This window comes from Abrus precatorius, unplaced genomic scaffold (genome assembly GCF_003935025.1).
Source record: "Abrus precatorius isolate BTA unplaced genomic scaffold, Abrus_2018 Scaffold7, whole genome shotgun sequence".
Taxonomy (NCBI): domain Eukaryota; kingdom Viridiplantae; phylum Streptophyta; class Magnoliopsida; order Fabales; family Fabaceae; genus Abrus; species Abrus precatorius.
Window position 1 is genome coordinate 33,510,391 of NW_020874417.1, and position 12,501 is coordinate 33,522,891.

The 12,501-nt window shown below is 31.1% G+C and overlaps 3 protein-coding genes across 3 annotated transcripts; 2 read left to right on the plus strand and 1 right to left on the minus strand.

The window, feature by feature from the left end:
• Positions 1-110: 110 nt before the first annotated feature.
• Positions 111-2,542, minus strand: LOC113871838 (protein OBERON 1-like). The gene is made up of 4 exons (XM_027508934.1): positions 2,131-2,542; positions 728-1,308; positions 597-651; positions 111-508 (listed from the first exon to the last, which is right to left on the minus strand). The coding sequence occupies exons 1-4, from the start codon at positions 2,540-2,542 to the stop codon at positions 111-113; spliced, it is 1,446 nt and encodes a 481-aa protein (XP_027364735.1).
• Positions 2,543-5,256: 2,714 nt separating this feature from the next.
• On the plus strand, positions 5,257-6,602 carry LOC113873456 (late embryogenesis abundant protein D-34-like). The gene is made up of 2 exons (XM_027511586.1): positions 5,257-5,580; positions 6,150-6,602. The coding sequence occupies exons 1-2, from the start codon at positions 5,257-5,259 to the stop codon at positions 6,600-6,602; spliced, it is 777 nt and encodes a 258-aa protein (XP_027367387.1).
• A 5,336-nt stretch (positions 6,603-11,938) lies between these two features.
• Positions 11,939-12,475, plus strand: LOC113871839 (transcription repressor OFP12-like). The gene has a single exon (XM_027508935.1). The coding sequence runs from the start codon at positions 11,939-11,941 to the stop codon at positions 12,473-12,475; it is 537 nt and encodes a 178-aa protein (XP_027364736.1).
• The last annotated feature ends 26 nt before the right edge of the window (positions 12,476-12,501 follow it).

The following is a 12,501-nucleotide window of genomic DNA, read 5'->3' on the forward strand; positions in this document are numbered from 1 at the left end:
GCGCAATTTATTTGAATGGCACGAGTACAGGACAACTTGCTTGACAATGCCACGTGATTATCCATCTCACGTCAGTAAGAAAATTTATGGTCAGATGTTGGGAAAATTGATCAATTGAATCTTTGTCGAACCCATAAGCCAAAGTAATTCTGTAAAATGTCTTTGGAGGTCCTGGCAAAACCGATGTCCACCTTTTTCATTTCTTCAAATTTCATGGTTTCCTTCTCTATCTGTTCCTTTTTTTGTCTGATCGAATCTTCCAAACCTTCGGGGGCAGATGAGGGGCGTACACGTAGTTGTTCAGCCTCATCCTCCAGTTGCCGGTGCAAATCTTGTAACAACTTTTTCTGTTCATTGAGTTTTCCTGCTGCCCATTTATATTCATACTCTTGCGAACTTTTAAGATCCCGCAGAATACAATCAGTCTCGATCTCAAGTCTTAATTCAGCAGACAAATGACAAGGTTCTGTCGCTATTGGAACGTCTAAAGGGCTTTCAACGGATAAGCCTGTTCATATATTAAAATATTGCATCAATAATAAAGGTAAACATTGGACAATATTATTTGAATATTACGTAACACATGATATTTTTACCTTCACAACCGTCATCGAATAAACTTGTATCTTGACGATTAGTCTCACATTTAACCTGAAGCAAACTATCAAATTCGTCATATATACTGTTGCCTTTCAAGGACATCATCATTTCTATCATTTAACCATACCTCTTGGACGCTCTTTCCGATTTTGATCAGAAGCTTCCTTGCATCGTCTTTCTTTGAATTCTCTAAGAGAGACGTGCAAAGATTTAAAATATTTTTTCTAATGTCACTGTCCAAATTAGTAGTTGTACATGACTCTATAAGCTTCTTAACATGAGAAACCAAATCAGTTCTCCCTTTACAGCGCCGGCAATAGTACTCGGCATCAATTGCAACGTCTCCTCCAGCAGTGCCAGCCAGGCTATCTCGAAGAGCACATTCCATGTGAGCAACATGCCCACAAATGTTATCGTTAGTTTTTACTAGGCACTTGATGTAACTATAGCCACCATAAGCTGAATCCACATTTCGGGAACAGAGAATGCAGCTACAATCACGGCAAAAATCAGCTACAGCGCAGCATATGTTACAGGGCATCCCAGGTGAATATTTTTCTCGTTCTTCCAAACTCAAGCTGCTGCACTCCTTATTCCCAGCTTTACACACAACGTTAGATTCTATCTGCTTCAAATGTGATGACTCTACGAGTGATACCGCAGGTGCAGGCTGCGGTATAGGCTCTTCAGCGCCAGGCTCTTCAGCGCCTATAATGCAAAACAACCTTGTTAATTGTGATCATCTTTTAAGATGCGGAAAAGCATTTACAAGTAGGAGACTAAAACAGATGCATATATGTCAAAAGGTATTTATGTTATAATTTCACATAGACTACCTTCAAACCAGACAACTTACGGAGCCAGATTCGAAACACTAAACATCAAAATTTCATGTTATAATTTTCAAAGTTTTATATTTTACCTCTATTTTCTTTCACGTTTTTTTTTTTTTTCATTTCTCACTTTTCATATAACATAATATCATTTATTATATTATTTAACAATTATTTTTCTTTTTTCTCATCTGATGTATATATACACATCTTTAAAATACTCCATAAAATTAAATTGACGCAAAAGAAAAAAAAGATGGATAAAAATTAGTTTCCTTTTTCAAGTTATTATGGTATGACGATGGTTTTGACTTTTTTTGAACATAAATGCTGTTAAAGTGAAAGTGCACCCCGTGCAGAAGACAAAACTCGGGAAATGATAAATCCAAAACATCATAAAACCTGTTTGAGTGTCTATAACATTTTTATGGTTACCTTTTATTTTAGAATAGACACAGAGAAAAAATTACCCACGTTTTAATTGCTTTAATTTGTTTCGTTCACCGTGTCATCGTGAATTCTCTGCTCTCTTTTTTTTTTTTTAAATGCGGGAAACAGTCACAAGAAAAAAAATTTCAAGAACAAGAAGGAGAATGATTCTCAAGAACACTCCAAGTGCAAGAAAGAACGGAAGACATAAAACATTATGAAGAAAAAAAAACAAAACAAAACGAAAAGACAGGATATAGAAACTGACCAGGCATTACACAAGGAATCATCCAGCTGAAGTTACCAAAGAATTCGTAGACTTTAACATCAGGGAATGTATCTGTCAAGTAGCGTTTAACCGCAACCTTGCTAGCAAAACACTGTTTCCGCTTCTGGCCTGCGGTTCGGCCACGACTGCTGATTCCGCAAAGACTAGATGGAAGATAAAGGTATCGGTTCAGGAAGTGCCCAGTCGTAGAAACTTTCTTACCGGTTCTCCATCCCCAAATGTCGCCGGGCTTCGGCCAATTTTCCGGCGCATAAGGCAAGCCCTCGCCGAATTGTTCTGGTGCCACAGGCGGAAGTTTCCTTACTTCGACGTGTGCCCGATCATTGTTATCTCCGTCCGCCCCTTCATTGTTATCGTCGGGAATCTCAGCATTTTCTTCTTCGCTATCCATTGGGGTTTACAGTTGCAGCAGCGCAATGGTGAGTCTGAGAGAAGAGAACTTGCAAAAGCCTTCAAAGTGCAGAATGGTGGTAAGCGTTTATGAATATGAATGCACTGTAAGACTGTATCTCACAAGTTATATATATGGGAAAACCATGAGGTAGTAACTTCTTTACTTTTCTGTTTAAGATATGTTGGTAATTATTTGATTTCTACGAAAACTTTAAAAGATATAGTTCTAAGAAGTATAATAATATTTTCATAAATTTTATTTTATACATATAGAATCTAGATTTTATACTTTTCTTTCTTATACATCCATAAAAGTTGAGTTATATACATATAGCAAATTAAGAAAATTACAATTTTTTTTGGGAGCCATGCCCACCTCTAAAACCAAATACTCCCCCCCTCTCTCTCTAATCATTTTGATTAAAAAAATTTCACTCTAATTGAAACTAGATATGAAGATATTTAATTTTATTTACATTTAAATTTAAATATCTATTTGACAATATTGCCTCAATTAGTTTACTTGTTATATTAAAATTTTGTTTGGACATGGAAAGAAATAAAAAAAAAATATAAGGGGATATTGTTTTGTCTAAAAGGAAAAAAAAATATAGGACATTAATATTATTTGAAATTTAACAATATAATAAATTTATCTTGATAACTTTCTCTCTTTTATCATGTCATGTTTTCACTGCTCGTGTGCCATGAGATTTTTTTTATTTCGTGAGTCCATACGCAACTTAATTTTCTTTCATTTCTCAATTTTTTGACTAATCCGAGCTAAATAAAATGAATTGATTTTTTTTCCTTAAAACAAAAAGTCTTGATTTCTTTCCTTTGTTATTGGGGCTTCCAAACGATGGTTAAGGATAATAAGTTATAATAAGGAATAATGATTGTAACTTGTAAGTACAAAAGACAACAAACTAAAATAACTCTCTTCGGAATTTCAAGTAGTTACAAACTAACTATTAATAGTTATTAAATGATGAACTATAGCTAACTATAGTAAGCCTAAGAGTAAACACTACAATTATAAATTTATAATTTATTACTTTTTATAGTAAGTAGTTAAAAAAGTAAAAACATAAATTTAAGTTGATATGATCAATTCCTAACCAGTCCTATTTTTTATGATTCCAGAATTAAATAAGACTAGTGCAAATTATATTTGAAGCATATATAACTTGAAGCTCACGCTTTTGATTCCATAAATAAAAATATTATATATTGATTTCACTTTTTGAGTGTAAAATAAGTAGAGAAAAAAAAGATAGTGAAAAATAATAAACATCTTAAATGGCTGTTCATTTGACCGACATTACCAAATAGCTTGAATATGTAATGGCACTCTTAAATGCATAGCGGTCAATCGTAAGTGCATAGCGATTGTAATAGAAGATTTCTAAGTGTTTACTATTTAAATTGCGATCAAATGCATTTATATATATATATATATATATATATATATATATAACGAATAATGAGTTTGATTAAAAGGTGGTTTTTAAAAAATGTATGATTTTAATTTTATTTTTTAAAATAAATTTCTCATAAAAAAATTTACTACAAAAGGATTTTTATTTGATTCCTTTAAATACTACATTATGTTTATTGAGTCTCTTATTTTAAAATAACAAAATATAAAGCTTATAATATTATGAAAATATTATACTGTTTATAAAAATAAATTAAAAAATTTATAATATTTCAAAAGACCAAATAAAAAAGAATAATTTGATAAAAATAAATTATGAATGGTTTGATTTTTAAATTTATTACCTCGATCGAATCACACTAACACCGATTCGCTGATATTTCTACCTTCAATCAAATTGTATACACGTTTAATTTATTTTTTTACTACCCAGAATATTAATTTGTGATAACATTTTTTCAAGTTATTAGATTTGATTTCAACCTGAATAGAAAGGAAAACAAATTTAATTTTCTTATATTCATATCTTGAAAAACATTTAGTTTTTTTTTTTGGTCTTATCAACTTCATTACATTAGTAATTTCTGTTTCCTTTAATTTCTAAAAAAATGTATACATCTCATTGGGTATGAAAAAAAGTATAATTACTATTTCAATTTTTCTAAGAAGGTATAGAAATATCTCGAATACATTTAATGACATTGCGATTGCCACCGCCAATTATATTAGAGAAATAAGATTAATTGTATATATTTTACTAATAGATATACTCCTGATTTTATATTTGAATTTACTAATTCAAAAAAAGTTTTTTTATGTAGAGTAAAAGTATTTATTAAAATATAAAAACATAATAAGTATTTAATTTTGAATAAAAAAGAATTATAATTAAACACTTAAAATCAACCCTAAAAAGGTAAAAATTTAGATTAAAAAAATAAAATTTAAAATAAGTGACATGCTATATAATTAGCAATGTAATTGCAACGATTAGCATGGCATATATTATTTTCCCCTACAGCAGGTGGAAAACTTGGCAAAAGGAAGCTAGGTGGGTGTGAATGAGCATGCCACGTCCCCTGCTACAACACTTCTTATTGCCATGTGTAACGCTTGGCCACGTATTCTCCCTCTCCACTTCCATTACAACCTATTTATACCTAATTAGCTACTCCCAACTCCAAAACACTGAACCTATATCCATATATATATATATATATATTCTCATCATTCATCGCTGTTATAAGTGATAGCAAAAGCATTCCGAGAAGATGAGTCAGGAGCAGCCCAGGCGCCCCCAAGAACCCCAAGATCCCATCAAATACGGCGACGTTTTTGACGTCTCCGGAGACCTCGCAAAGAAGCCCGTTGCGCCGGAAGACGCGGCCATGATGCAGAGCGCCGAGACCCGAGTGCTGGGCCACACTCAAGCCGGTGGAGCAGCTGCTGTCATGCAATCCGCCGCCACTCGGAACGAACAGGCCGGAGTCGTCGGTCATCGAGACGTCACCGACGTCACCGGGGACCGCGGCGTCACTGTCTCAGAGACTCATGTCCCCGGACGACGTATAATAACTGAAGCAGTCGGTGGGCAGGTTCTGATTCCGACCCCCTTTTTCTAGTTAATTTTTGTCTCGTTTTCAGTGTCCGCGTTTGCTTTTGTCATAGGATTTTCCTTGAGCAATCCTATTTTCAGATTGCATTAAAATTATATTTATTATGGATATTAAAAAATTTAGACTTTGCTTTTTTGTCGTAATTATATTTGTTATTAACATAAAACTTTTTATAGTCACATGACATTAAAATTATATATATCATTTTTTCCTTTTCTTTTTATTTTCTAATCTCTTTGGGACGTCAGAGTAATTACTCTGTTTACATCTGATTTTTTTTCAAGTTTTTTTTAACAAATTTCTTTATTATTATTTTTTCAGTACATAGTTTTTTTTCTTTTACTTTTTATACAGAATCTACACTCATCGCTATATTTTTACATGACTATTTAACAACGACGAAAGAAAAATAAATATAAAAAAACTGTGAAATATTATATAATAATATGATATAAAGAGATGGAAACGAGTATTATTACAGTGTTTTGAGTATTTTACGTTACAATGTCATTATTCTTTTCGTTTTCCCTTTTTTCGATACTTTGAAGGTTGTGGAACAGTACTCTGAGCCGACTCCGGTTCAGGCGGGGCGAGTGGGTGCGGTTCGAGAGAGTGCAATAACCATAGGGGAGGCGCTGGAGGCGACGGCACAGACGGTGGGTCAGAAATCGGTGGATCAGAGTGACGCGTCGGCGATACAGGCGGCGGAGGTGAGAGCGACGGGGAGTAATGTTATAGCGCCGGGTGGGTTGGCTGCTATGGCTCAATCGGCGGCCGCTTACAATGCAGACTGCAAGCGTGACCAGGAGAAGATCAAGCTCGCCGACGTTTTGACGGGGGCCACCGCCAAGTTGCCGGCTGATAAGGCGGCGACAATTCAAGATGCTGAAGGCGTGGCGAGTGCTGAGGTTAGGAACAACCCGGAGGCCACAGCGACTCCCGGCGGCGTGGCAGCTTCTGTTGCGGCTGCTGCTAGGCTTAATGAAAATGTTAACCTGTGATCCTCAAAAATAATGATGCATGTTTTGTGTTGTTTTTTTGGTCTGTCGATGTGTTGTGGAATGATGGTTGTGGGTATATCAAGTGGTAGTAGTCTGAGTGGCGTTTCTAAGTGTCTCTTTTCCTTGCTAATAAGATATAGACTACTGTTTCGAACTCTATAATAACATTCTCATTATTTTATTTTCATTTTTGTCATTTTTTTCGCACTGACATTTTATATGCGGAAACGATGATATTGTTTTATTGAAAAATTGTAATGTTGTATTTAAGATACTGATTTAAGAATTTAAAAATTAAAAATATTAATTTTTTTTTTTTTGCAATTTTTGGTGTATTTAAAATTCATTATTATTTATTGACTCTTTAAATAAGATTCTTGAATTAATTGGAATCAATTTTCAAGAATAATTGAATAATAATAATAATAAATAAAGATAAAATATAAATATGAAAATCTAATAATAATAATAATAAAGAAAAAACTTAACGTCAGTCGTCACATTTATACCTAAAAGTTTGGTGATATTCAGCAAAGTTGATAAAGCAAAACTTAGAAGAAATTGGTGTCATCAACTGTTTTCCAAGTTTTAAATAATCATAAATGAAACATTATAGCTAGGAATTAGCAAATTTAAAACTACTGTAAAGGAACTATGATGTTTTCCTGCATATACAGAATTGTTTGTATCAGTGCTTATATATAATTTAAGCTTTTTATATCATCCATGTAAAAAATAATTTGTATAAATTTGTCCACTAAATACGATGTTTCATGTATCCGTACGTGTGTATGTACATTCACATGAAGAAGAAATAAACAATTTATATAAATTTGTCTAGTGATTAGAGCTATGATGTTTTTTCCATACACTCACGAAACATCATATTGTGCTCCAAAGTTCATTTGATGGGGATAATTGTGTAATGATATACCAAATTCCAATAAAACTACTAAATATTTGATCTCGGAAATATCGTATTAATAATGTAATAATTACTTTTAAATCTAAAAGTCAACAGAAGGATTATATATAAGTGAGAATTAATTCACTTCAAAAATAACTTTCAGGTTTGGAGGCAAGAAATTAAAACAGAATCAAAACACACATAATTTAACTTTGCGTTAAACATTTTTCTGAAAAGATTTTTATTTTTTTGTACTGCGATTCTTTTTAATTATACCACTTTTTTTAATAAATTTTATGGAAATAATATTCTGAAACATATAAATCGCTTCATTCTTGAATTTGATTTTTGAAAAGATGATGAGAAAAAAAGGGCATAAGGTATCTAGTGTTGACACTTGACAGTCATTATGGAAGTAATGTCATGTACACAACAATGAACACTTTATATAACAATCAAAGTGTCACTGAATTACAATTATGTACATTGAATCAATGGCATATATTAATGTGTAAAATGTGATGTTGTAAATTTCTGGGCAGAGGTACAGTGGAGAGAACATTGTATGTTAGAAGTTAGAGAGAGTAAAAATATGAAACAGACAAATTGAAACTGAGGGCACAAAATCACAGCTCACGATGCGGACCCTCTTTATAAGTTGGTAGCATATATTAGCTAGAAATGGGAAATGGGAAATGGTAAGGACAAAAATGATCATAAATTCACGTGATTCCAGTGGAGAAGCAAGGACACTCACATTCACATGGGACAGCTGCAGAGGACAAATTCAGTCTCACTCACTAACAAGTTTAAAAAGAGGGGGCATTTTTGTCACCCAAAATCCCACTCACCCTTTGCATGCCTGACATGCCATGCATATCTATTATATAATACTATATAGTAATTTTCATTTTCTGTTTTCACCACATTTTTGTTCTGTTTTTTTAACATTTGAGAGACAGATTAAAAAATTATAAGCAATGTTCAAATAATTTCATTGTTTCTTTCTGTGTACATTTTCATCTATTATTACTATCACGCCAAAGTTTTTTTTTTTTTTTTGGGGGGGGTTCGCCTTTCCAGGTTATTTCATGTTGCGAAGACGATCAAGATGTCATGCATGAAGAAAGTTTCATGTTTAAATGCTAAATAATTTTGCATTGGTTTTGCTCTATATGTTATACGCTGGTTTTTAAAGAAGAAAAACCGGACAACTTAGATTTCAACTTGAGTGATGTTGATGAACATAATACAAAAATCAGGAAATTCACAAAAATGGGAGGTCAAATGAAAGCCTGGTTGAGCAATGAAGCGCATCATTATTCTTGTATTGTCAGGGGATTGTGCATACCCTTCAATCATCTCTGAAATGACAGATGCGACCAAACGATGTTAACATGCTTGACTGTACCTGTGTTTTAATTTTTATTCTTTTATTTTTTTATTTTTTTATATAAATCAATGATAGATTAAATGTTTTTTTATTAATTATTAAATAAAATTCTAAGATAAAAAACTTAATTTAAGTAATTAAAAATACTTAAAGCTAAATATAAATAAATGAAATTTAAGAAATCAAAATTACAGTCAAGCTTTATGAAATGAAAACTAGTTATAGGAAGCTCAAAAGTTGTAGTTTTACTGGAATTAAATTACTCCAATAACTGATAGCTATTAGTAAGCTTAAAGCTACGCAATTATTATCTATTCTTTTCCATTTTTATATTTGTCAAGCACTTAGCAATTGGCAAACTTGTTCATGACATGAAATTCAACATGAAAGATCTTTCTCTCACCAATCACTTTGTGTAAAGTTTACGCAGCTCTTGAAGAAATTTATAAATAATTCAATTGGAACAAATATTATTTGAAGGCAACAAAAAAAAATGTCCAAAACACGCGCACCGCACATTTCTCTGTCTTGTATAAATGTTTTTTCTTTCTTTCTTTTTGTTAAAATTTGCATCTCATAATTATATTCAAACAGTGAAAAATTATTGTAAAAACTATGCAATTTTTTAAATTAATATTACAGAATTTGTATATTTTAATCTTTATTGTTTTTAATAGAATTTAATAGCAAACATTTATTATTGCATTCTCACGTAAAAAAAGTATTATTATTTTATATATCTCTAGCGAGTATTAATTTACTCCAAAAATAAATTCTGTTAACATTAATTTTTTATAACATATTGAATTAATAAGTTGAATTATTAAATAATGTGATATTATGTTATGTACTATGTGATGCAATAATTTAAATAAATTAAATATTCATAAACATATAATTAAAAAATATATTATATGTTAAAATAAAAAAGATTTGATAAAGTATTAATTGTATTTTGAATCATATAAATTTTTATACACTTAATATATTCATACGTAGAATTTCAATTTATTAATTCAATTAGTAACATTTAACACTATGCTTGATAGAAGGGACATAAGATTTACTAAAACATTTGGTTGTTGCCACTTAAGTGAAGTAGTGAATTACTCCACACTTAAAAGACTATAGGAAAACCCGTGAACTGCAAAAGCTGAGTAGATTAACGTTTATTTCCAATACAAAGCTCATCCAACTTTCTTTGCTGTCTCTCCCTCAATTTAACACATACAATGATAGCACTTTATTATCACTATCGAGGAATTTATATTGAAAGGTATATTAATTAAACTATTGTTAGATTGTTCTTAATATACTAGTAAAAAAAACAAAATGAAATAAAAAATAGGAGCACAGGTTAAGAGAATGAAAAATAAATAAATATTTTAAAATTATTATATTAAAAATAAAATCCATTTATTGAATTTTAAAAATATTTAAAACTACTTATATGGGCATATTTCATCCCATTATTCCATACACCCTGATGTAAGATTAAAAAAATATTCATAAAAAACAATTGTTAGGTTGAAATATAAGATTATTGAATGTTTATTTTTAAATAATTTTAATGTCTAATAAAATATGTTAAACATTTTTCAGTTAAAAATTTAACAGATATCAAATTTATATATTTTGAAAAAAAAAACTTTAAAATTAAAATTACCCATAACTCAAATTAGAGGATCAAATATACAATTAAATATTTACATTTTTAAAATTTAATTGAAACTATTAATAATACACATTTGTATCATTATCTTATTTTGCAAAAATGTATTCTTTTAGATAATTTCATTTTTATCTAACTTAAACCATGTTCTTAATTAGACTCGTACTATTGTACTTTTTCCAGTTTCGAGATGGCTCCGGTTTAAGAAATTTGGCCTTAAACATAAGATTGTGAGGGACAAATATAACTCGTTTCATAAACATTCATATTATCAAATTTTAAATTTTATCCAAAATTTCCACCTAATATTCTTAAGTTTCAAATTTAATAGTTGGAATCTAAAATTATATGACAATGATGTTTAGAGTAAAAAATGGTTGTTCATGAAACACGCGTTTACGTTAAAATAAAGTGTAATATATATATATATATATATATATATATATATATATATATATATATATATATATATATACCTTAGAGCTAAATTTAGTCATTTAACAGTATTATATTATTTGTTAAACTTAAATATAATAAATAAAATTATATAACGGATTTAAGACTCTCATTACCGTTATATATATATATATACGTAAAATTTAAATTCGAAACTTGTACATTTAGGAGTTAAGATTAACCAATGTTTATAATCTAAAAAACATATGTGGAAGTAAGGATGGAACTCTCTCTATATATATGTATATAATATTTTTTATATTTTATCTATGAGTTATCTTGTTTTACATATGTTTTTTACAATGTAATATCTTTTTAATGTACCCACGTGTTATTTAATAATACATTAATTTTATATTAAGTCCATATTTTAATTTTTTATGTTAATAATAGTATCCTTAAAAAATGAAAATAAAAAAATTATAGTACATCATCTGCTTTTTTCGAAAACTCATTTTAAAACCAAAAAAATCTATATTTACATTTTTTAAAGTAATTTTGTTTTATATATTTTTTGTTGCATGTATCATATTTGTTAGTTTTTTAATCCGGTTACTTTAACTTATTACACATCCTAAAAAAGGTGTCTGTTCATCATTTGTAATTCAAAGGGAGAAATGGTATTTAAAAAAATTTACTTTATATCTATTAAAAAGAAAACAAAGCAATTAATAAGTTTTAAAATGTATTTTTAAATAATAAAATAAATATCCTTTTGTGTTTTCGTAGGAATTGTAATTTTTTTTTATAACAATAAGAAATCTCTTAAAATCTGGCATTGAAGTGTTGAACGTATATGTCCCACCTAACAAATAGCTGAAGATAGCAACTCTGTATAAAAGCGCACACAAAGAAACTCTTTTCTTCTCTTCCTCCTCCGTGTTTTCTCTCTCTCTCATTGTGCAAAGATGCCCAGCCTGTTCTCCAAACACCTTCACCTCTGTTTCTTCAAGCACAAATACCCCACCATCCTATGCCACTCACACTCTCCACCACCCTCACCACCATCCACCACCGATCACTACTTCTCTTCTTCCTCCTCCTCCTCCGACTCCACCGAACCCGACTTCGCCTCCATCTTCGCCTCCCAACGCTTCTTCTTCTCCTCCCCAGGCACCTCCAATTCCATCATCCAATCCCCCGACACTCGCACTTCCACCCCAACCGGTGGTGGCATTACGGTCCCCAAGTACTCCCTCAACCCCTACGTCGATTTCCTCCGTTCAATGCAGGAAATGATCCGTTCCCGCCAAATCTTTGACGTTAGAAAAGATTGGGACTATCTCCATGAACTCCTCTTATGCTACCTCGCTCTCAATCCCACACATACCCACAAATACATCGTTCGTGCTTTCACCGACCTTGTCGTCGAACTCTTGTCCTCCACCCCTCGCCGGACACGCAACAACCGGCGCCAGAGTAGTTTCTCAGGGAGCTTCGTGTAAGACAACACTGATTCAATATTAACATG

Bases quoted from the DNA above. Each gene is read 5' to 3' on its own strand.
- LOC113871839 (XM_027508935.1), top strand. From the start codon at position 11,939: ATGCCCAGCCTGTTCTCCAAACACCTTCACCTCTGTTTCTTCAAGCAC.
- LOC113873456 (XM_027511586.1), top strand. From the start codon at position 5,257: ATGAGTCAGGAGCAGCCCAGGCGCCCCCAAGAACCCCAAGATCCCATC. The intron at 5,581-6,149 runs GTTCTGATTCCG...GATACTTTGAAG, and splicing joins CTGAAGCAGTCGGTGGGCAG to GTTGTGGAACAGTACTCTGA.
- LOC113871838 (XM_027508934.1), bottom strand. From the start codon at position 2,542: ATGGATAGCGAAGAAGAAAATGCTGAGATTCCCGACGATAACAATGAA. The intron at 652-727 runs GTATGGTTAAAT...AGTTTGCTTCAG, and splicing joins TCGGAAAGAGCGTCCAAGAG to GTTAAATGTGAGACTAATCG. The intron at 509-596 runs GTAAAAATATCA...ATATATGAACAG, and splicing joins ATTCGATGACGGTTGTGAAG to GCTTATCCGTTGAAAGCCCT.